Source organism: Manacus candei, unplaced genomic scaffold (genome assembly GCF_025592945.1).
Source record: "Manacus candei isolate 608988 ecotype Guabito, Panama unplaced genomic scaffold, ASM2559294v1 h1tg000076l, whole genome shotgun sequence".
NCBI lineage: Eukaryota > Metazoa > Chordata > Aves > Passeriformes > Pipridae > Manacus > Manacus candei.
Genome location: NW_026138124.1, coordinates 5,429,520 through 5,453,928, shown reverse-complemented (window position 1 = coordinate 5,453,928; position 24,409 = coordinate 5,429,520). Strand labels below are relative to the sequence as shown.

Genomic DNA, 24,409 nt, shown 5'->3' with positions numbered 1-24,409 from the left:
GCAGTTCTTTGAGGAGTGGCACATCTGCTGCTCTTCTGGTGCTGCCCAGAGTGGGAAAATCTGTGGAGCTGGGTGCAGGCAGCAGGGATCCCTCAAGGAACATCATCATGGGACACCCAGAGCTCACAGCTCAAGAGCCAGAGCTGGAAACTCCCCCCACCCACAACCATTCGAGACCACTTGCGTAAAAAAGGCCTTTTTATGATTCCAACCCTCCTGCTTGAATCCCTTGTTCCCTCTGGAACTGGAGTGCCAGCTGCTTTACCTTGGCATGCTGCCGCACACAAGCTGCTTGTGAGAGCCTGCAGCCCCCACACAACACCGAAATGCTGCAGCAGAATATTCCCTGCACTTGTGCTGTGCGAGCCTGGCTTGCTTCCTCCCAGGGAGGAAGGGATGGGCTTAACAGCAGGATTGAGACCTGATTTCCATCCTCCTCTCTCCTGGGCTCGCTGGGGGTACAGCTCAGAATTTGCCAAGATGACTCCTACCCTCTTTTGCTCCAGATGTGCTGAGCAGCTGGAGCTTAGAAAAGGGACAGGGATGGAATGCATGCACTTCATCCCTGGAAAATCCAGGGAGATCCCAAATTACACACCCTGAATGAATGGCTGCTTTGGACAATTCTCCATCCATCAGTTTCCCCTTTGCCAACACCTCTCCCATCACCCCAGGACGCAGTCGAGCATCCCCCCCATGCTTTAGGGGGGGGACATGTGCTGGTTTCTTGCCAGTTGAAGCAGTAAATGAGCAATGTTTTGAACCAGCTGCACGATCATCCAGTGCTGACAGGAAAGGGAAGTGGTTGGAGCAAATGTGAGCATCACAGCTGCATCCGTGGTTTTATTCTTAGTGACCTTAAGATTAGTTTTTCTAACGGTGTCCTGGGTGAGGTGGGGAGCTTTCTCAGCTGGATGCCCTGGCAGGTGTGCTCAGTGTGGCCTGTTTGAGCACCGAGAAACCCAGCTGAGGCTGTGGCTTTGAGCAGTACAACATGGACCACCAGAGCTTGTACCATCAGCTGTTTCTTTCCTGTTTTCTCCTGCCAAACTTGTGAAGGAACCTTCCAGCCTTTTGCCCTTTAGCCAGTGCTCCAACATATGGGCAGCAGTCCCAAACTCTTTGGTGAAGATGAGCAGAGAGCCTGTGGGAGGGTGAAAGATGCATCCCAGTGTAAATGGGACATTCTTTTCCGTGAGTGCAGCTGTCTCTCCTTAGAGGTCTTGTATCTCTCTAGAGCCTTGTGAAAGATCTCAGAACATCCACTGAATATTGTCCATTGCAGGGTGGTTCAGAGTTTGTCATGTCTGGGGGACAGTCCAGCACAATTTTGGAAATTGTGTTGGCTGGCATGATCTCATCTTTCCTTGGACTAGATCTGAGTTTGAATTGTTAATAACAGAAAGGCTCATTCCGCTCCACAGCTCTCCTGCAGTGCTTCCCACCGATCCAGAGGGATGCTGATCAAAGGGGCCAGGGCTGTGAGCCTCCCTCCACAAATACCTGTGTGCTCTGCAATGTGACTGTTGGAAACACTCTCATATCCCCTTTCTGTGGCCCAGTTCTAGGCAAAGCTTTTCCTCTCTGCAGGGCTCTGCCTTAAACATGAACGTTTCCGAGCGAGCTGAGAGCTGAACTTTGTCATGGGCTGGAGAAAAGAATCTCTGCAGGAAACATCCCCATGAAAAATCTTTAAACAGTGCAAAAAATAGGCTGTTGTATTCTGCTCATTAGCTATTAGACAGATAAATAGGCTCTTCAAAGGAAGCCAGGGAGAATAACAGGAAGCCAGTGTTAACGGGAGCAGCGTCCCCTCCAGCAGGGAATGACAGCTGTGTGGGGGGATGCTGTGGGCAGGATTAGCTGTGGGCTTCAGCTGCTGGTTGAGGCAGATTAGCTGAGATTGAGTGCAAGGAAGCAGCAGGAGTTGTCCTCTGACCGCAGCTGTTTGCCCACCCTGGAGAGGAATGCCAGTTTCCCTACCAGCCTGGGGGAAGGGGAATGTTTTCCAAGTGCGAGGCTTTGGTCTTGTTGACTCTTAAAAGCTGTCCCTGCTGCTGTTTGGGGGTGTTACAAACTCAGGTTGCTTGCAAACTCCTTGAGCCCTCTCTGTGCTGCTTTTATCTTCTGAGCTGCCAGTGGAGCAGTGGCAGCCTTGCTAATCTCCTCTGAGATGTGTCCCACTGGATTTCTGACATCTTGCTTTACCTGTGGCAGTCCCCCTTTTCTGGGAGCAGGTTCCTTGCACTCATCTCTAAAAGCAGTGCATGTCTCACCATCTCATTCCCAGCCAGTCTTATCCCCAGTCTTCCTGTTTGGGGGTTCATCCCTGAAGTTACCCAGCTTTTGAGGCCATTGGGTTTGTGTTTCTAAAACTAGGCAGGACTTGCTGGATAGGAGCAGTCATTGCTAGAGTTTGCTTTTGGCTGTTTCATCTGCCTTCCCACTAAGGCACTGATTCCAGGCTGGGAAGGTCACCTTGTAGTAGTTTCCACAGTAGCCCAATACTATTGGGTAGAAATAACAGCAGGGTGAGGCAAAGATCCTCAATATCCTCAATCCAGCATTCAGCCAGCCAGAGCCTGAACACAGGCAGCAGTTGAGTTTTGGCAGTGTGGAGTCCCACGTGGGCTGTCCTCACTTTTCTTTGGGATGTGCCTGTTGGGAGTGAAGCTTGCCTGGATTGCCTGCACCCCACAGAGCCACCAGTGATATCCCAGGGCAGTTCCCCTCAGGCTTTAGGTGTAAAGTGCCTGTTTTCACCTGGAGTCCTGGAACATGGTGCCATAACTCTCATGACCTCTTTAGGGGTTTCATTTGGTTTTTTTCCTCTTGGTGCTGTTCTTTGAAATCTTCCTGTGTCATAACAATTTGTTGCACCCCTGTTCACTCCCACCTTCCTGCATCCCTAGACTTGCTTGCCCCGTGGCATTTTTGCAGAGGTTGCAGAGCTTTTGTCCTCTTGGGTGGCTTCCCTCGCTCCCGTTAGGCTGCTGCTTTTTTGCAGAAAGGGATAAAATACCCAGAAATGAAGTCATCCTGGAGAGCCAGACTTCCAGGGAGTTTGAGCTCCTGCTGTTGCTGTCAAGCAGCCTTGCAAGAGTAGAATGTCTGCTTCCATTTCTCTCCCTTTGTCTGAACAGCTGTTCTCCTCTAGTTACTTCATTGTCTTCTCCTCTCTAGTCTTGCTCTATCTCCCAGCAGCCAGGAGCCTAGAGAAGCTGACCCTGTCTGTCCCTTTTCCAGAGTCCTTGTCCTTGCCCCTGTGGGACTTCACCCACTCTCCCAAGACCAAAATTGTCTGAACCTCCGTGTAGCAAAGTGGGTGTTCAAGCCCCTTAAAGTGCTCCTGCAAAGCACTTCCCGATGCTGTTGTGTCTCTATAGTTACTCTGTTGTCAAGGCTGTGGGAGTTGGGGTTTTTTAAACCAGATCTGTGCCTCAGCCTGATTTTTTTTTTTTTTTTTTACTTTTTTCCCTTTAACGTCAGGGAGGCATATGTGATCGCTGGGCCTTTGTGCTCGGGTGTGTCTGCGTCTGCATCCTCCCTCCTTCCCTCCTTTCCCACCCTTCCTCCCAGCAGCTTTTGAACCTGTTGCCAGCCCACAATCAGATTTGGCAGAGGGACAGGGATCTCGAGGGTGTTGCGTTTCTCTGAGCTTCATGACCAAACCCAGCCCTGTCGGGAGGAGAAGCTCTATTAGTGCCCCTGCTGAGGGAGAGGGGAGGAAGACCACCCTCTTGTAGGCACCACAGATCTGTGCAGAAACAAATCCTCCTTAACTCTCTGCTCTCAGAACGACTGTGTTTACTCCCCTCTCTCCCCACACAGGGACGATGCGGGCTGTCCGCAGGCACGTCTTCCCGGGGGACTCCGCTGCGGGGCAGGGCATCGTCTGGGAATGGCAGAACGACGAAGGCGGGTGGTCCCCGTACGAGATGAACGTCTGCGTGTTCCTGGAGCAAGCCCGTGCCACCAACCACCAGCGAGTAGACCTCGGACCCTTGGGCTACAACTACGAGGTTGACTTTGTGGCTCAAGTCCAGACCAACAAGACCACGAGGTTCCGCCGCAGCGTCCAGAGGCGCTTGGACGCCCCGTACCCGGTGACGACCTCCCTGGCACCCCTTCACACGGGGGTGGGTTGTTCTTGCCAGCAGTGCTGGCCCAACAGCGGGACTGGTCCCATCACCACGCGCTACCGCCACTCCATGATAAACTTTCCCAACTCTTCCACTGCTCATCAGGTTCCCGGTAGGACAGCGTCAGTAAGCTCTTCCAGCGTCGGCTTCGTGCCCTATAACAAACCGACTTTGACTGGAGCAAGGTCAACACCAAGACTCAATGCACAGAGCACCTTGGTTTTGCAGCAAGCTGGGGGCCCCAGCACAGGACTGTCTGCATCTAATGGAGTCAGGTACAGACCCTAATTCACTTCTGTGTGTCCGAGACATCTACTGTGCTCAGGTCTGCCTTATCTAGGAGACTCTCTGTCCCAGAGGACTTTACAAGGGTTTTCTCCCCAGGAGACAGAGGTTTGTGCCTGTGTATCCAGTGCAGTGGGTGAAAAAGCTTCTCCTCTGCTTTCCACTCCTTTTATTCCTCACTTGAAATATAGTCCCTGTCTACAAGTCTTCCCTGAACCACTGGAGAAATCAGATAGGTTGAGGTTCTGAAGGTTGGAGAAAATTAATAGTGATTGGTGGTATTTCAGGTTAGGCTTTAAAACAACTTTGAGAGGGACTGAGTGAATTAAAAGGGGACTTGTAAACATTTATTTAGTTCAAAGTAGGCAGTAAACATAGAGTGGAACTCTGCTCTGTGTTCAAAGCTCTTCCCCTTCAAGGAGGAGACCACTACATTCATTGGGTGTGGCTGAGACCTCGTGAATTCTCTGCCAAAATCCGGTGTCCAGGCTATTTGTCAGGCTAAGTGCTGATGCAGTGCTGAAATGCCACTGGATTTCACCATGGCTCTTCTCTCAGCTCCCACCAGTGAGCAGCTGGAGCTGAAGGAGGGCTGTGTTTGCACCTTACTGATGTAGGAGCACGGGCTCCACTTCAGGCCTTTTTGGCTGCTGCCAGCTCAGTGAAAAGCAGAGGCTTGTGGTCTGATACCTCATCTCCTCTCTGTGGCATGGGCTGCTGGGGCAAGCCATGGTCAGTTATCCCACGCTCAGGATCTTAACTCTTCCTGTGCACAAGCCCTTGCTAGCAGAGGTCTGTAAGATCTGTCTGTGGCAGTGCTGGCACTGAGCATCTGACCAAGCAAGGGCTGGCTGACTGCTCCCTCTGTTTGTGAACGGCTGGAAGTGTGCAGAGCCTTACACCCACTTCCCTGGGAATAATCCAGCTGCTGAACCACTGTGTGAGCCCCTGAGAAACTGCAGGGGAACTTGCCAGGGCTGACTTACCTGTCCAAACTACTCCAGGTAAGTAAAGAGATAAGAGATCTAGAGTGTTGGAAGCACATTCTGCTAATTACACAAGGCACAGGGGTTTGAGGTTCATTTTGATTCTCATTTGTGTTTTAAACAAGATGCTGAATCCTGAGGTATTTTTCTTAGTGTTGTATCAGGACTTTCCCTCTTCGGGGTCATCTGAGTGAAATGACTTCTCACATCCTGTTCTTCATTCTCACGGTCTTTTTTTGGTGGTTTTTTTTGCACCTGGTGATTTTTTTGTGGTGCTTTAAGCATTCACAGTACTCCTCTGTTCCTGTCACCTTCGAGGAGGGCTGAAAATCAGACCTCAGCACTGCCTGCAGGAGCTCCCAGTGAGGCTCTTGCTGTCTCCTGAAGAAGCTGCCAAATTCCCCCTCTCTTGGGAGACACTGGTTGGTGCTCCAGACTGCCTGGAGCCCCCATCCTTCCCCAAAGCCTCAGCATGATTTGGAAAGTGACTCCCAGTGTGGGAAGATTAAAAAGGAAGAGCCAAATGCTGCAGCTGTTGCCCCACAAGCCTGTCTGGAGCAGATCAGGGTCTGGGTGTGTTTTGTGCTACTGGTGGGGGGAGAGGCTGTCCTGGAAGGAGGGAGGATGGGACAGAGATGCCCAGAGAGGGGTGGCATGGTCTCCTCACCATGAACTGAGCCCACGACCCAGGCAATGCCAACCAGGAGGAGAGGAATGCCCAGGAGGAGGCTTGGAGGTGCCCAGCAATGCCAAGGCTGGTTGAGGTTGGGCTGTTTCAACCTATTTTTCAGCTCAGCTGTTGGTGGTGTGCAGGGGATGAGGTGGCTGGTGTCCTGGCATCTATCCCTGCCCAAGCCAGCCTTTATGGGGGATGCAAAGGGGATTGTATGGTTAAATCTGTGCTGGGGACAGCAGGACATGCCACCCAGGGCAGGTGGCAGCTCTTTGGTCACCTGGAAGGGAGCGAGTGAGTGCTGTCAGGCCTATGTGACAGTCACCCTCTGTAAAACCCACATCCCCAGCTGAGCCCTGCTCCCCTGGCTGCCTGCCTGTCCCCTTGGGGTGTGCTCTCCAGTCCTTTGGGATTAGTTTTGCCAGGGACACTCTCTTTGTCCCTGCCAGACAGCCAAGTGCACGCAGGGGGGCAATCTCCATCTTCCAGTAGCGTGCTGAATGTGAAAGGGGCTTGTTCTTCCCCAGCTGACAGCTTGGGATGGCTTTTTCCTGTCACCTCTGCACTGAGGTTGAGTCGGAAATGCCACTGGGTGGGTGTAATTGCTCCTGGCTGGAGTTACAGTATTGGGCTTGTGAAACCCGTGTTCAGCAGAAAATCCTTTAATTTCTATGAATTAGGGGAAACCTGAGTAGCAAAATCTAACAATGTGTTTCATTTAATTCCTAAGCCCAGAACATTCCTGGGTTATTGTATCCCCTGGGTTCCTTGTCTTCCCCCCTCGACTGAACGTGGCATGGTGGTTTGTTCCCCTTACCTTGCAGTCACTGTCCTGCATCACCCAATAGTCCAGCCTTTGGGGCTAATTATCCTGCACTAATTATCCCACCGAGGGTTTCTGGCTGTGTCCGGTGTGCAGCATTGCTCACTCCCCTTAACTGTGATGTGCAATTCCTGTGCTGACCCGTGCTCAGAGGCCAAAGGGAAGTGAGCAGTGGGACACAGGGGCTCCTCTGGTGTCTAATAAAGGTTGTGTTGTGTTCACCCCACAGCCTTTGGCTCCAAAGCAGCGCTGACAGATTACTTGCTTTTACAAAACTGCTTATCTTCACAAATCTTTCAGGGATGACCCAGCTGCCTGCTGGAGCTGAACTTCAACTGGCAGAAGAGCTCAAAAGCTGACTGGGAGAGACTGAAAGACAGTGCAGTTGTGTACACCCAGTTTCTTTAGGAAACACAACTAAAAATGGCAACACTGAAATAAACCTCTGTCCTGCAGGGCCGAGGAAGAGGCGCAGTTCATCCTGGCGAGCTGCCTGACTCCCCGTGTGGCTGTTACAGTTATTTCTAGCAGGCAGGCAGGGAGAGCCCCCAGAAGAGGCTGTCAGCACAGGCATGCCCAGGCTCCTGTGGCACTGAGGGTTGTTAAATGTATTTGCTGCTTGCTGCAGGGCGGGTGCTGTGTGAGAGCAGGCGGAGCTCCGGCACTGCAAAACGCAGGTTTGATTTCCTCCTGCTCTCAAGAGGGTCAAAGAGGGAAAACCCAGAGAAGAGTGCCAAGGCTTAACTAGATGCTAATATCCTTGGCTCTGCTGCTAATGTGTTAAATACATGTGGGCAAGTTATTTTGCTGCTTGGTGCATTGGTTTCCTCCCATGTATTAAACAGAGTTAATGAATCTGGCCTCTCTCACAGACAGTGCTGGAATCTGCACATGGAGTGTCCCATGGCAAAGGTTGTGTCCTTGTCTCAGTGCTGTTAGCCAGATCTGGGAAGCAGGGGTTGGCTGCCCAGCATCCCAGCCACCTCCTGGCATGATTCTTCCCACCCTGTGTGGGAAAGCATCCATCCCTGGGGCAAGAGCTACCCTGTTCCCTGTGCTGTGCTGGCTAATTACAGAGTAGGGCACTCCTGAAACACCCTGCTTGTAATATGAGCAAGTAAAGTTGCAGAAAGCAATCTTCCTGGGGATATTAATTAGTGCCCCAGTCAGGCAAATCCCTGCTGTAGCTCTGCTGGCCCCTCTGAGCTTATGTGGCTTTGGCTTCTGGTATAGGTTGTGCCTACAAATAAAGCAGGCAGCTCAGGGGGACAGGATTTTGTATGAAAGGATGGGGAATGGAGGTCTTGAGGGCCAGGGAGGGATATTAACAGTATTGGGGATCTGGTGCTGTACCCCTAAATCTCCCAAAAGGAGCAACCTACAGTTAGCACTTTGTAGAATCAGGAGGGAGCAGAACCTGGGCAAGGCCTTTCCTTTTCTCTCTCCTCCTTCACATCTTCCAGCTTTGTCTGTAGGCATCCCAGAAGTTCCTCAGATGGTGAGGAGGGGCTCTCCTGGTGCTGGTTCTGCTGGGCACATGGTGACTTGTCCTGCAGCCCTGTTAGCCAGCATGGTTCTCTGCTGCTGGGTGTTCTTCCTGAGTGGGAGCAGAGGAGTCTTCTCTGCTTGGTGCCAGGAGGAAAACCACAGATCCATGTGGCCACATGTGTGCAGTGCACCAAAAGGTCCTTCTTTAGAGACACTCAGTCTGGGTTTTGGCCTCTTCTTGAGAAGAAAGGTAGGGGAGAAACTGCCATTAGTGTTGGTGAGCCCTGGGAAGGGGGTTTGACCTTTGGGTGTTGTGGTAGCACTTGGTGTTAGTGTGAGGCAGGGCTGGATGCAGCCTTGACCTGTGGGGAGAAGTGTTGGCTGTTGCCCAGAGGGTGACAAAGATGCCTAATAAGAGATGTGTGGCCTGCTGGTTGTGTGCAGGGGAAGAAGAAGGAAGAAAGGGCTGTTACCAGATGGAGAGGGTGAGTTCTTACAGGCTTTCCCACTTCTACTCTGTTAGGATATGGTGTATGTGTGGCTTAGGTGATGTTCAGCTCAAACCTGGCCATCCAGTGTTTGAAGTGGCAGCAGCCCTGGATTCCAAGCTGTTGACACACCTTCTTGCTGGCCTTGTGCTTTGCTGTCTCACTGGTGCTGCAGAATCTAGAAATTCTGGAGAAGCAAGTGGTTTTGTCATGCTGAAATATCAGTCTGCCCTGTCTGCCTCCCATAGCAGACTGCCTGGGAACTGGTGGTGGGAAATCATAACAGTATCTTCTTGCTGAATCTCCGAGGACAGTGTCTTACTTTGCATCCCTTTGTTCACAACCTGGTGATCCCTGTTACACTCGGTAACCTCCAGATACAGAGCAGCGGGAGAGCAGGAGCTGCAGCAAACAGCAGGGCAAAATTGGGCCAGGAAGGAGGAGACAATACTAGGAAACGTTCAGAGAATTCAGGCGTTGACTTTCAGGTGTTGCAAGCCCAGCCTGAAGGCTTGGCTGGGAGTCAAAGGCACTGCCTGGCTACAGATCTCCCTGGGCAGCAGAGGCAGCAGGAGCAGGTGCCTCAGTGGATCCCTCTCATCTCTCCACACTGCAGTGCTTGCTCTTGCACTGATGCCCTCCAGATCTCTCTTATGCAAGACCCCCACCAGCCTGCCTGCATCAGGTTTTTTCTCCTAACTGAGCCTGTTTTCAATAAATCAGCAGGACCTCAGCCCAGCCTGGCTCCAGCTCTCTCCCAAGAAGCCAGCACTGTTTCTGGCAATGCTGGAATTGTTTGAATCTGAGCTGGTGGATAAAATACATCTGTTTGTGCTGCTCTGGGATTGGAGGCACAGCCCATGTTACACTACAATGGCAATATCCTTCCTTGTTACCTCTTCCCCTTCCTCCTCCAAAACCCCCACTTCAGACCCAGCGTAGGCTCCAGGTAGCGTTTCCGCACCTTTTTTGGCATGACAGCACTTCCTCCCACTCACTGCGGCTGCAGACCTGCCCAGGCAGCGTTGTGGTACCTCAAAGCAGTTTGGATTTCCCTTGATTTCATCAACCTTTGGGCTTTCTGCAGTTGTAACAGAAATCAGGGAGCGTGGCAGCTGTGCCAGTGCGGTCCCACAGTGCCAGTGGGTCAGCACAGCCTATGGCACTGTTAACTGGGGTGCTGCTGACTGGCAGGGGTGTATTTACTGAAAGAAGAAGTATTTGGTTTCTCCATCATCACATCAGTTGGCTTAAAGGCCTCCAGCAGTCAAAGCTGACACACTTTGCCTTTACACCACTGATCAGCAACTGTCCCCTGGCTTATGGATAGTAATTTGTCTGCAGTGCACTCCCAGCTTCCCAAACTTGATCACTTGTAAATGCATTAACTGCTTATGTATTTCCTTTTGCAGATCTTGAGGGCTCTTCTCATTCTGTCCTGGTTTAACCCAGCACACAGCTGACCACCACACAGCCCCTTGCTCTTTCCATCTTTCTCTGGTGGGATGGGGGAGAGAATTGGAAGGGGAAAAAAAAGGAAAAGTTTTGGGTTGAAATAAAGAAAGTTTAACAGGACAGAAAAGGGAAGGAAAATAATAATAATGATGATTATAAAAGTACTGAAATGTGATGCAGAATGTAATTGCTCACACCCACTGAGCAGCAGCAGTTTTCCCCCTAGTTTCTATACTGAGCATGACATCAAATGGTCTGGAATATCCCTTGTCCCAGCTGTGTCCCCTCCCAGCCTCCTCACTGGTGGGGTGGGGTGAGGAGCAAAGAGGCCTTGACTTAATGGGATCACTGCTAACAACTAAAACATCCCTGTGTTATCAACATAATTCTCATCCTAAATCCAAAACACAGCACTGTACCAGCTACTAGGGAGAAAATCAACTCAATCTCAGCTGAAACCAGGACAACAAGTTCTTGTTCCTGGATGACTTGGACTTGAGCCTTACAATGCAGGAAAGAAGAGTAAAGATTGTCCCTTCCATCATCTCAGAATGTGGTTACCAGTGATCCCCTTCCCAGGGCAGCTCTGGGTTTGCTTTCTCCAGCCTCAGGTGTAATGACCCTGTGCTCCAGCCCTTTGGAAGGATCCCCTGCCCCCCCCCCCCATCTGCTTTCCTGGCACAGTGGAAGGTTCAGCTTTGTGCTTTACAGTATTTTTACCTCCCATGGGGAAGTGAAAGCACCTCCATGTCGTGGTGTGATGATAAAGCACAAGCTCCTCAGGGTCACAGGCTGGGGTGGAGGGGTTGCTCAGGCTCTGTTGTCTTCTTGGCTGCTCAGTTGGAGGAGGAAATGAAGGAAAGTCAAATGTCTCTGTGAAGCAAAGGGATGAGATGAAGGAGGAGGAGGGAAATACCTGAGAAAGAGCTGTGATGACGAGGGTGAATCAGGAAAGAAAAGGAGTCATAAAACCATCTGACTCAAAGCCCTTTGAAATCATGTGGAGGATTTCCCCTGTATTTGGGGGGTTTGAACTGTAGGCAGAACAATCCATTGCATCATTTGAAGACATTGCAAAATTGGTGGCAGCCAAAGGGAAAGCACAGCATTTGAAAGAGGCAGAAGGAAAACCTCTCTGGTCTGGAGAGCTTTATAAGGGTCTGGAAGAGCTGGTTTCCCTCAGACAGGTTGTCAGTGCCTCACCAAGCCCTGGGTCCTGCCCAGGGTTCTTCAGGAAGCTCAGGACACCTGCAGGAGCCCATTCCAAATTGTGACAGGTAGGAGAGGGAAGAGGTAGGGATGCCTCCCTCTCAGGAGGGTGGAAGGCAGTCACATGTCACTCACAAATCTTTTCAGCTCTGGTCATTGTCATGGAAATAGGGACAAAGATTTTAGCAAGGCTGAAAGGAGGGACCTCTGTGATGCTGTTTGGAGCACCATGGCAGCTCTTGCATCCCAGCTGGAAAGAAGGTTCCCCCTTAATAGTGGATGAGACTTGGGCTTTTGACCACCTTGGTCTCTGAATTCTTAAGAAGCTGGCCAGGTTTGATGTAATTTTGGGGAGGCCTTGGGGATAGTTGTCAGAATTCACTGTGTATTAACTGCAGCTGATGCACATGTGCCACCTGAGACAGAGCCCATGGGTGGTTTCTCTGTGCCAGCATGTTGGATTTCAGATGTTCCTGCTCTGCTCATGTGGATCCAGCTTGCTGTCTTCTCTAGTGACCCCCTCCTCAGTGTTCATGCTGCTGCTCCCCCTTTCCTTCCTAACTCCTTTCTCCAACTCATGGCATGACCCTGGCTGCCCATCTATCCCAGACTAGCTTGAGGTGCAGCTGCCACCTTTGGGAAACACTGCTAAAACAAGTAGGTGAAGAACCTGAGAGGGATACTTGGTGTCTGAATCCTCCTGATTTCCAAAGAAAAATGGGTGACAAACTCTTGTGAGTCTCCTGCAGCCTTTGTTCCCTTTGGATTCCTGTTGGATGCATAGTGCATGTTGGCTGCTCATAGGAAGCTCTGTTGTGGAATAGCAAGAGCAGGGATGCATCACAGGATCAGAGCAGGGTCCAGCAGGAGGAAGAGATGAGTCAGGCTCAGCCTCCAGCTGAGAGGAGATGGGGCTGGAGGCAGCTACATTACAGCACAGCTCTGAAGCCTATCTTAGAGGTAAATTAACCTAGGAGAGAGCTCTGGCAAGGACAGGCCTCCTCAAATACAGCTCCTGAACCAGTGGGAGAAGGGTGCATGGGTGAGGGTCCCATCTGGGGCTCATCTGAGCAATTAAGCCCTGTTAATATATGCAGGGCTCTGGCATTCAGAAGGCAGTTTTACTGCTGGTTTCTTTGTTAGTGGTTTTTCTGTGCTGTTGAACTCGTCCCTTTTTCTTTTCTCTCTCCAGTGCCCCAAACCTGCCCATCAAGATGCTCAAACCCAGTAAACTGAACCAGGCCCTGGCAGGTAAGAACCCTACTCTGCTTTACTTACTCAGTCCTTAGGATTAGGTGAATGAGAGGTTTGCCTTTCTGGGGCACTTATTTTTCTTTAGTGCCTTTTAGGAAGAGTTAGAAACGTTGCTGGCATATAAAGTTTGAGACTCAAAGACTTTTCAGAAAAGCAAAGAGGGCAAATTTGGGAGAGAATGGGATGGGCAAACCTTCAGTAACTCTTTTCTCGTTAGTGCTTGTCCTTAGGCTCTCAAAATGAGTGGGATTATTTAAAGCATGGCTATTCATCTTTGTACATGTGCATGAGCAAGTAGCAAAGGAAAGGGCATGTGGAAAAAACTGCTATTTGCTGCTTTTTTTAAAGTCAAAGGGGAGGAGTGGTGTGAGATTTTGTGTGGTTTTTAATGTGAGTTTTTAGATGTGGTTTTATTAAGAAAGCTCAGGTGGTCTTTAGCTTAAAGGGGATTTTGATGCCTTGCCTCAGGGAAAGGGGAGACAGAAGTTGAATCAGACATTGTCTCCTGTAGCAGCAGAATACAGGTTTGCTTGTTATCCAAACTTGTGAGCACAATACTGAGGACTGTGTCTGGGAGGGATGAAAGTGCCAGTTTTCAATGCCCCTTTTCAGAGTAGATTTGCCTGTTAAAGTTGAAATGGCATTGCCTTAAAAACGCCAGCTCGTGCTTGCAGCTTTCAGTGGAAGCCTTGCTGTGCCAACAGCCACTGGCACCTTTGCTCTGTTGGGACTCAGCCAGTGCCAAACCATGGGGGCCTGGTGTGTCGGTGCTGGGGGGTTTGGGTGTTCTGCCAAAGCAGGGGTCTTCTCTGTCCTGACCCTGACTGTACATACGCACACGTGGATGTCATAATGTGGTAACCTGGGGCAGAGGAGTGGGAAAGACCTGATGTCTGGTATTTTCTGTCTGGGCTTTTTTTTCCTGTGTCCATTTCAGGCACTACAGAATAATCTATTAACCCTCTTCTTCCTCTGGCTCTTATCCAGGCATGGTCTGTTGAGGTTATTAGCTCCTGGGACACCAAACTTTGCTCCTGAGCAAGTGGAGACTGTAGCACTCTTGTTTTTCAAGACAAGGTTTACCACCTTATTCCAGAAAAGGTGATGGTGTTCGGTCTCTTCTTGAGTGCCAGCCTTTACCCTGCCTAAAAATGGTCCCCAGGATTGATGTTTTCAGTCATCTAATGTTAGCACAGTCATAAAACTGTGCCTTGCATGTCTCTGTAGCCAAACTGGCACTGCATGAAGACTAACACTGGTGTCCTCTGACAGCATGCAGCCCATCTACCTCCTCTTAGCAAATCACTGTGGAAACGAGGTATAAAGTCAAGCTCAGACCTCGTCTGGGAGGGTGACCTGAGCAGAACTCCCCTTACTCGAGGCAGCTCTGGATTTCCTCCCCTGGCTATTAGCACTGACTGTGTAATTAGGTACTTAATCACAGAAAGGTAAATACAGCAGAGAACTGAAGAGCCCTGGTGAATCCAGACTGTTAATGTTGTTAACTGTGATCTCATTCTCCAAGTACAAGTCACCCACTGTGGATTTGGAAGAGGTGAATACACACAGTCCATTTATGCCTTGTAGTGCCACATTTGGATATAAGAGGCTGCAGGAAAGCCTAGTAAAATAAGACATTTGCCTCCATTTAATACAATAAAATGGTTAAGCGTGTAACTGATATCTCTGTTGCAGGCTGGGGGTGAAAAAGAGGGAATAAATATTCACTTTAATACTCTTTAACTCTCCACAATGCACTCTGGGATGCAGGGGAGTGCAGAGCTGAGTGCTGTCAGTGCAGAAGCAAATCCCTGGGACCAGCGTCTCCTTCAGATCCAGGTCTTTGTAGGACACTGCTTTGATGGGCACTGTGCTGCCTTCTGCCAAGTGTGACACACCTCAGAGGTGCAAGGGAGGAGGGAAATCTGAATTTGAGTCCGTCCTCAAAGTCACATGGAAGCAGAGGAAAGATTAATACAAGTTAATTAGGAAGCAGAAGGAAAACATCTCTGGGGATATTTCTGGTAAAAAAGGAAGCAGTGGAGTTCTGGTAAAAAGGAATAGTTGTATTGAAACATTAATTGGTTGGCTCTTTAGGGACACCTTCTTCCCCTCTATGCTCTACTCTGTGTCTTGAACCACTTCTGGGAGGTAATATTTTGTTCATATTTAAAATCCTGCTGGTGATGTGCGAGTTACTCATTACTCAGGTTATTCTCAAACAAAATCTGGGCCCCTTTTTGTTCCTCCAGTCCCTGCTGCATGACTGCTTCCTTCAGCATCAGTGGCAAAGGCTGGGATCTCTAGGGCTCTCATGTTGTGAGGGAGAGGGAAGTCTTGGATGAGAATGAAGGAGGTTTTATTTTGGGAAATGTGTCCAGAAGTCTCACAGGCCTTGGTCTCCATCCCTGGGTGCTTCAGCAGCTTTGGCTCTGGTTTGAAGCTGGAGAGATAAAACCCCTGAATCTCATGGGTGATCTTGAGAAATGCTGCAGGTGCATCTCTTGGATGCAGAGGGAGCTTCTGGTGGATAAACAGGAGATGAGGAATCCTGTGGGGTCTGAATGAGAAGCTGGGTTTCGTTGGTGTGATGAGCGAGGGAATTGTAACACTGTCAACCCCACGTCTTCTGAAAGCACCACTTGGGATCTCAGACATTGTGAAGCTGACTTAAAAACCATATTTTGTACAAAACCCCATAATTTCTTTTTCCTTGCTTTCTGCTATTTTAATACTTCAAAGTGCATGTGGAAACTTGTCTTTTAAGCTTTTTCTTTCCCTGTGAGAATTTGGTTGGTACAGTGGAAAGCCAGAAGAGAGGTCTAAGCAAACTGTTTAACCACAGTATTGGTGTTCAAGGATCAACTGGACTAATATCTCCTGAGAATAATGAAGTTTAGCTGGTGTGCCTTGGGGCTTGAGGGGGTGGGCAAGGTGCTCATATAAAGGCCCTTCTAATACTAATTTTTAAGCTGAAGGCTGGAAATGAGCTTTTTGTTAAATGAAACGGAGCATTTCTCATTCACATGATTCCTGGAGCTGGGGCATTTGGGAGCATATTAAGCATGATGATTTTGCTGGTGGATATAATTGTACAAATTAGCAATGCTTTTCTGAGATCTCATGTTATTTGAAGATAAGCTCTGCCCTGCACCAGCCTGAGGCCTGGCAAATGCAGCTCATTAACCAGAGCTGGTGACCAGAGGGGCACGTTGGGCTGGATATGAGTAAGTGTGTCCTCAACACTCATTACATTATGTCAGGGTGCTTTTCCCGTGCTCAGCCTCTGCACAGGATATTACAAAAGTCCATTATTTACACAGCAGGCTGAGAAAAGCTGGTGGATGTTGTCATAGCTCCAGTGAAAATAATTTTACCCCAAGGAGTCACTAACGTTGTATTTCTGGCCAAATAGATGCTTTGAGCAAGAGAAAAGAGGCAGTTCTGAGTGTGGTTATTGCAGGTGTTCACAGCAGATCAGATGCCAAAGGATGTTCCACAAGGCTTGGTCTCCTCACTCCTGCAGTCCTTGCAGTGAAGAAACCCAGTGCCCAATGGAAAGTGTGAACATATTAAATAATATTTTTCAAGTTCCCAGGCTTGCTGGTGAGCAGCAGGAACTCTCACAGGAACATGTGATATCCAGAGCAGGCTTGGTCTGGGCAAGCTTGTCATGCTGCAACTTGCCCCTTGTATATTCAGTGAGAATTTATCCAGGTTTAGAGCTCCTGACATAACTCCATGGATGCCTACAACAGGTTCTGACTTGAAATTGTTGTGTCCACGGTCAGAATTGGAGACTCCACCTGCTGATGTGATGTGTGTCTGTGTGTTGTTTTGGCACTTTGTATGAACACACACTCCCATGTAGGGCCTGGGGCAGAGGAGATCCCTTGCTGGGGACTCTGCCACCAAACTCGTGGGAGGATTGTTAATGCTGAGATTTGCAGGATTGTGTTAGAACTTCAAAGGAGGCATTGCTGCTGGGGTTTGAGATGAGCCAGAAGAGCAGTGTAACACCAGGACATCCCTTTTTTGAATGCTCTCTTGATCTAAATCTGCATTTAGTGATGCATTGATTCATTGCATGTGCAGCAGAAGGTTAAAAATTGGTCAGGAAAATGTGTTTTTCCACTTTTACCTTTTCTTGACCAATTTAAAATTGGGAGAACATTGGGTTGGAGTAGTTCCGCTGGTCCCATGTTTACCCTGTGCTAAATGTCTGCGTGGAGCTGCAACTGGGTTTGCAGCTCATAAAACAAAGAATTTGAGGAACAAATGCTGGGGGTTTTTGGTGGTGATTCATGATGCTGGCAGGCAGTTTTGGACATGCTGTTCCAGGTACAAGAGGGGCTGTGTTAGAGGGTAGCTGAACTCACCTGAAATTCTGTGGCTCCTGCTCTTTGCTTGGTCTGATTTTTGAAGGCAGCATGTTGCCCTCTGACATTGAGAGTCTGAAGCTGGTTGTTCAGCCTCTGTTTCTGCTGTGTTCTCTTTTTTTTTTTTTTTTTTATGGGCTCTGCATGCTAACGTTAGCAAGACAGTATTGATCTCTTCAGAAGAACACATTAATTTTGCATTTGCCTATCAGTCAGCTGTGCGTGGGTGGTGATAATCCCTGTTAGTCTTTGGACTCGCTTTTCAAATGTCAGTCTGTGCAATCAGAGCTATTGCACTGCTTAGAAACAGCTTTTTTAGACACAACTTTAACTTTGGTTTCTGCACCAATTCTGGGAATTGTATTTTGCAGCCTCAGTGGGGTCAGACTGAGATGATCTCCCCAGCTGTGGCGGGGGCAGCATCTTCCCTGTTTCTCAAGAATATTATTCCTCCAGGCTCTCCAATCAGAGTGAGTTGGTACTGCTCTTCTAGGAATACCTCTGGCTGCCCTTTAACCTGCTGGAAGGGGAAGGGACCTGCCTGGTGCATGTATAGGTGGCAGCTTTGGTGCTGCTGCTGGGCTTCAGGTGCTCAGTCGTACTCATGGAAAAAACAAGTAGCTTTTGTTATGGGAACATTTCAGCTCTTCCTTAAGGCTCCCTGGAAGTAGTGGACTACTGGCTTAGACCAGGGTTGAGAACATACAAATAGGCTTGTGGTCTTTAGTTCAGGATTGAAAGGAAGTTACTTTGATGGTGAAATTGCTGGATCTGATGGGCTCTCCTTGGCTGTGCCTGCTGGGAAGGGCCTGATGCTGTCAGTGGGACAAGAGATACTAACCCAGGCTTTGTATGCTTTGAAGATCCTCCTCTGGCCCTGCAGCACCTCAGATCTAGGTCCACAATGATGGCACCTAATGGAGGTGATCCATGGCTGCCTGCTTACCTATTTCCATTTGGAAGTTTCACCATCCATTGGGCAGCCTGGTCTTGTGGCCAGACCAGCCCTTCCAGAAGTTCTTGGGTAACTCTGGGGAAACTCCTTCTTCCATCTGTGTCCCTCTTCCTGTGTTGTGCAACTCCTTCTGTCTGTCTTTTGGTCCGTAGATGGGAAAGTTTTATTGAAAGTATTCAACTTTGGGTATCAGGAAAGGAGTTGAACAGCTTCTGGAATATTTATTGTGCTCTGACCTTAGGAAAAAGAGGCATAAATTGTGGTTGGCACTGCGTAGGAGTGGTTCTACTTGTGGGGCACTGACACAGGCTTTGCACAGGGGATTTCTAGTCACAGGATGCAAGTTCTTGACTGGTTGCATATTTGAGGCAGAAAATAGTCTTACCACTTGCATGCAAAGGTGATGCTTCCCCTCATAACTCAATTTTCAGTCATGTAAGGACAAGGTGCCTCATTTTTTGTCCTGGACAAATGTGCTCTAGAATCTTCCTTTCCCAACCCAGATGAATAGAGGCTTGCAAAAATGAAATCCTTGGAAACCTGAGCTTTGACCATGTATTACCAAGCAGGATTCTGTCAGGAATGTCCATAGCATTAGGATGTGGTTTGTGTGGTCTGCTATCAGAGGTGACTTTTGGGGAAACGCTGGCTTTTAGGTTTTCTGCTGTTGGTTTGTAACTATAAGCTTTTTTTCTTTTTTTCTTTTTTTTTCTTTTTTTTTTGAGTTCTCATGCTGTCTGTTGCAGGTGGGAAATTGCTCTTGGGAAAGCAAAAGCAGGTGTTCTCTTGGATGTAGGTGTGAGAGCAGTATGGTACCTTGGAAATGTTATGATTTGTAACCAGCCTGCATTTCACAGGCAAACATCTCAGATCAGCGTGATCAGTCCTGTAGCTGTCTGTGTGCCAATTTTACCTTCAGGGAATGGCTGTCCTTTTTAATGATTCATTAGCTTTATCAAACTGCATCCCATGGATACAGCTGGCTGGGATGGGGGAGGGTGAGGATTGCATTGAGCTGGGAGTGCAAGGGAAAACTGGAGTGCCAGGGAGGAGAGGGTGTGGGGTGAGCGAGGGGCTGAGTGGGGCAGTTCCTGCCCCAGGGTTTGAAGGCAGTTCAGCTGCACTCTGGAGATGGGTTTGGTGTGGCACTGTTAAAATGGGTAGCTTTAGGTGGGAACAGCTAAGCAGGATCTTTAGGGGATACCAGTGATGCCCTGCATCCTTCAGGACTGCTTCCAGGGTTCTGGTGAGTGGGAGAATTCTGCACCACAGCAGACTCCGTGCCTGAGGAGCCCTAAAGCCAAGGCAAAGAGGAAGGTCCTGTTCACACACCAGCACAGAGGTGTGCCCACACTTCCCTCCTTTAATTTGCTACCTGGGCTCCTCCCTGTGAAAACCTCCGGATCCTGTCCTTGTGCTGACTCCAACCCTGTTGCCTCTCGGATGTTTTATGTCCTCTGAAACAAGGGCTTGGGTTTCGTTTTATTTTATCCTCTATTTTATTTTTTTTTTTAATTTCCTTTAAAAGATTATTTTTTTTTAATGATTGTATTTCCCCATTGTTTCCCCTCCTGCATGTTGACCTCGTACCCACTGTAGGCATGACGGCTATTCTGATGTCAGCCGCCGGACTCCCCGTGCACCTCACCCGTGTGCCGCAAGCTGCCAGCACCCATAGAGCCACTAAAAAACACAGCTCAGTTAAGGAGGGGAGGAAAGTGTCCAAGAAAGGTAGTTCCTGCTCAAACTCTGATATATTTGCTTCCGTCTCCTTCTCTTTATCTCTCTGCGCTCCTTCCTTTCCTGTCGTCTCTCCCTCCGCCCTCTCGGCTCTTCTGGTTTGACTGATGATGTTCCTCCCACCGAGGGGAGAAGCAGGATGTGTCTCCCCTGCCCTGCACCGTTTCTGACAGGCTGTGAAATAAGATGAGAAAGTAGATGTGGTCCTGTGGTAGGTCTGCTCGTTTCCATCCATAATTAAAGCTGGAGCAGCTCTGTGATCCATGCATGTCAGACTCCCCCGTGCTCCTGCTGCACCCTCTTGGGGAACCCTGAGTGTCCACATACCAGGACCTTCTGAGTCATTGGTGGAACAACTCTGGGAGCTGAAGGACCATCAAGGAGAGCATTGAATCCATATGTGCTCTGAAGAGAAGGTTTGCTTGTGAGCCATGCTCGTCATGATTGAGTCATGGGATGACAAGGATCTGCCAGACCAGCAGACCCCTGAGTCATACAGGGCTTTCTAGGTCAAATTGCAGGGGATTTATTCTCTTCACCTCTTGTCTGGAGTGGAAGGGAGTGGAGTGCTGTCAGGTGGATGTGCCCTGGCAGGAAGGGATGGGTTACCTTGGCTCTCATGCTGAGCTGAGCCACCTCCAGGGTAGGGCCTTCGTTTCTCCTCTTATCTCACTGGCATCCCTCTCCTTTGCAGAGCCTGTGGGCTCCCAGTTTAGAGCCTGGATTCCATTTGTGTGTAGCAGCCCTAGGACTCTGCAGGAGCAGGTGTGAATCCAGCCTGGTGTAGCTGTAGAGGTTGTTTGCCAACCTTGGCACAGGTGTGTCAACCACCACCAAACCTACAGTGTGTCCCCCGCTTTGGATTAGCAAAAAGGGGGGACTAGAGGTGGGAAGTGTTCAACACTTATATGAGATGCTTATATTTTAGAAAGGGAAGAGCCCAGAGGTAGAGGGGAAGAGACACCTGTCTGTGTGGGGAGTTTATTAGTACATTTTTCTCTCTCCTTGGAGTCCACGAAGTCCGAAGCTGTCTGAAGGAGGCAGGAAGAAAAATAGAAATTAAATGAGGAGGGAGGTATTTTGTGGAAATGCATTATGGAGGGAGCTGCGAGAAGGAGGGAGAGAGCAAATGTGGAGTAGGATGTGTGATGGAGGGGGAGGAGAAAGCAGGGGCGGCAGGAGAAGCAGTGCAGAACAGGAGGAGCGAAGGAAAATGGGAGGTGAAGAGCCGAGTGGAGGTGGGTGACAGAGGGGCTGGATGAGGATCTCACTCCATGGAGCCAGCTGGCGAGGTGGTGGGGTAATGTGGCTCCTGGTGCTCCACTCCTGGCATGGGCAGCATCCAAGCAGCCCTCCACAGCCAGGGAGGAGGGCTGAGTGGTGGGAATGCCCTGGAAACAGTGCTGAAATGGAGCTGTGAGGGGCCAGGCCCTCCCAGAGAGGAGCCCAAAACACCAAGGGCTGGGCCTGCATTGGCGTTGCTCCCCTGCTGCTGGTTAGTGACATGAAATAACTGTATTTAGGGCACAGTGTGGGCACAGACACACGGGCCTGCTCCTCTGCAGCCCGGCTGGCTGCTGGTTTCTCCTCCGTGGGGTCTGTTGGTCCTGAGCACTGCTCCACTCACAGCATCCAGCCCTCCCTAGCAGGAGGGGGTGTGGGTGCAAACAGCCAGGATGCTGTAAGGGATGTTAACAGGAGGGTGTGTCTTGTGACTTGGGAGTGGGATGGGGAAAGCAGCAATGCAGAGCATGGAACAGGGAGCAAGGAGGATGGGATGTGGGCTGAGGGTGAGAGCAGCACACACCGTGTTGGGTGTCTGCCAGGGAGCAGAGGAGTGGCTGTAGCTGTGCTGGGTGTTTTGCACCCCATCAGCGTCTCCTCTGCCATGAGATACCAGTTCCTCGGTGCTGGGTGCAGCACTGGGAGCACCCCTGTGTGCCTGCAGGGCTGCCCTTGGCCAAAGGCTGTGCTAGGGCAGCGCTGGCCCCAGGCCAGGCTGTCACCTCCCTGCCAGCTCTCCAATGCCACCTGCTGGGGCTGGGACACCTCCAGAGGAGCAGAGGGAACACCAGCAGGAGGGATGGAATGAGAAAGGCATCAAGGAGCTCCTTTTCCTATCTGGCATGGCAGGATTTGTCCGAGCCATCCTCGTGCTGCAAGAGGAGACTCTGCCAGCTTGGCTCTTTCCCACACTGACCCATGAAAAGGGGGACCTTTCAGTGATTTAGGTTATTAAAATCGCTCTCTTGTTTTGGAAAGCAGGATCTCCTTTTGCTGGGGGCTGGGATTCCAGTCCTGCAGAGTGCCTCCCTCCTGGGATGCAGAGGGTGCTCAGTCCCTTCTAGGAACAAGCTGTGCTTGTACAACACCCTTCAGGGCTTAGGGACATTGTTCTGCAGTGCAGGTCCTGAGCCTGATTTTTGGCCAGCGTGTTCTCTTTGCCTTTACAGACCCTGAAGCAGCCAGCAGACAGAGATGGGCCTGTTCCGTGCCCTGAATTTCATGTTGTGTGTTCTTTCCCACACCCCTCTAGGATTTTCCATCTCAAGCAAGAGCTGTGCATCCAGGAGTGGGCCCAGCAGTGTACTAAGTACAACCAGCTGTTGGTGGGTGCAGTTTGCCTCTCCTGAGCCTCTTCTCCCTCCCTTCCTGCTGCTGCTGCCAATCCAGGTCCCACCTGGGTTGAGGCAGTGCTGATGGAATTGCAGCCGGATATAGCTGGGGTGTGTTAAACAGAGGCACTAATTAGTCAGGACTCATTAGCGTTGTTGCTGTTCTGGCAGGGATGTCTCTGGCACAGACACGTGCTGTGGGTCTCGGGGAAGCCATAGTCTCCAGGCAGGCTCTATGTTATCCTGGCACACGGCCTGGCAGCGTCTGCCATCCTCATGGATCGGCGCTGCCTTCCCGCCGGCTGGCACCGCGCTGCGTTTCCTCGGGATGCTGCAGCCACTGCCTCGTGCCAGCGGCACTGACTGGGGCCTCACTGCTGCCAGTGGCTTCTCTTGCTCTCCCCAAGCATGCCTGGCCAATGAACTGGACACTACAGGGCTCCCCTGACCTCACAGGGACCTCCAGGGGACTGAAGGGAGGAGGTGTTGGCTTGGGCTTGCTCTGCTACTTGTTACCCTCTGGGATGGTGGGGTCACCATCCGCTTCCACCTGGCGAGGAGTTTTCCCTGCACAGCCATCCTCCCTAGGGTGGGCAGGCACATGTGGAGTGCTGCTCTAAGGAGGGAGAGGAGATGAGATGGTTTGTCCTTCCTTACCAAGCAAGGAGATTAATCCCTGCTGACTGATTGCTTCCCATATGTCTGTCTGTCTGCAGCTGGGTCTGTGGACTGTGCAAGTGCCTGTCCCTCGGAGTTGAGGGAGCTCACTGTTCCGCCTGGGGAAGGAGACAGGCTGCAATAACAGGGGTGCTCTGACCAGAGCAGCCTGGTCACTGGGTTATCCTGCTGAAACACTGAATGTGGAGAAACCTGTTTTTAGCACCAAACTCCTCTCACGTTCCTGATTTCTGGACAGCCCTTTCAGGGGTTGAGGCTGGTAGATCCAGCCTTTGCAAGTGCAGGGAACAGAGGTGATGGGAGCTGTGTGACTGTCCATGACAATAACTAGAAACAACCTATGTCTGGCCTGCAGAGGGTATCAAAAAAGAGTCTGCTGGAAACCATATGGCTCGTTTTGGGATACAGGAGGAGACATGTTACTGCTGCAAGCATTTGGTTGCCGAGCAAGGATTCAAAACACATCTGTTAAACGTTGCCCATGGAAAGCCCTTGCTTCAGCAAGCAGCTTATTATCTACAGGGAGGAAGGGGAAGCATTAAAAACAATTTGATATTCCTCTCTTTGTAAATGAAAGAATTGGTAAACGTTCTTTGGCATCCCGGATAAATCTGTAGCACAGCACTCGGCCAGCTGGTGATAAACAGCATCAGTCGATCCTGCTATTGCATTTCCAATCCTCTATTGAATCCAGAAAACTCTGGGGACTGAACAGGCTTTGATGATCCCAAGGGATGACTAGAACAAAGGTTCGGAGGCAAACACTTTTATGGAGCAAAGTGTCCTGTAAGGAAGTGATTCATGTGCGGGAGCAGACGTGGCTCGTGCCGTGGTCCCAGCTGCCTCCTGGCTCCCCCCACGCTGCTGGGATGTGCCTGGATGGAAGTGCTGGTCTGTCCAAGGAAGAGCCTCTCTTAGGAGGCAAGGAAGGCTGTGTGGGCTTTGCTACCCCTGCTGAAACCAAGCTGTCAGCATCACAAGGCTTCTCTGGGACTGGACCTTCAAATCCTTGCAGCTGGGGACAAATTTTTCTAAAGCATCTGGGCTCCCCAGCCCTTCCTCTCTCCAGGCAGCCTTGGTGGCTGTAAATGCACCAGAGCATTGTCACAGCAAAGTGACAGGAACAGACTGGAAATGCCACAGTGCAAATCCATGAGGTTTTCTGAGGATGGCTGAGGGCTGCATCACTCTCTTCTGCCTGTCTAATTGCCCCAGCTCCATCCTAGTGCCAGCTGGTGA

The 24,409-nt window shown here is 50.2% G+C and overlaps 1 protein-coding gene across 5 annotated transcripts in view; it reads left to right on the top strand.

Moving 5' to 3' along the window:
* Positions 1–24,409, top strand: part of DTX2 (deltex E3 ubiquitin ligase 2) — a 34,711-nt gene that overhangs the window by 5,367 nt on the left and 4,935 nt on the right. For 3 of the 5 annotated variants that reach the window (XM_051809233.1, XM_051809232.1, XM_051809234.1), the window contains exons 3-5: positions 3,832–4,417; positions 12,742–12,800; positions 19,737–19,868. In XM_051809233.1, coding sequence (XP_051665193.1) covers positions 3,832–4,417; positions 12,742–12,800; positions 19,737–19,868 — 777 coding nt within the window. The remainder of the gene's footprint in view (positions 1–3,831; positions 4,418–12,741; positions 12,801–19,736; positions 19,869–24,409) is intronic. The other 2 variants (XM_051809235.1, XM_051809236.1) reach the window with 1 other exon arrangement.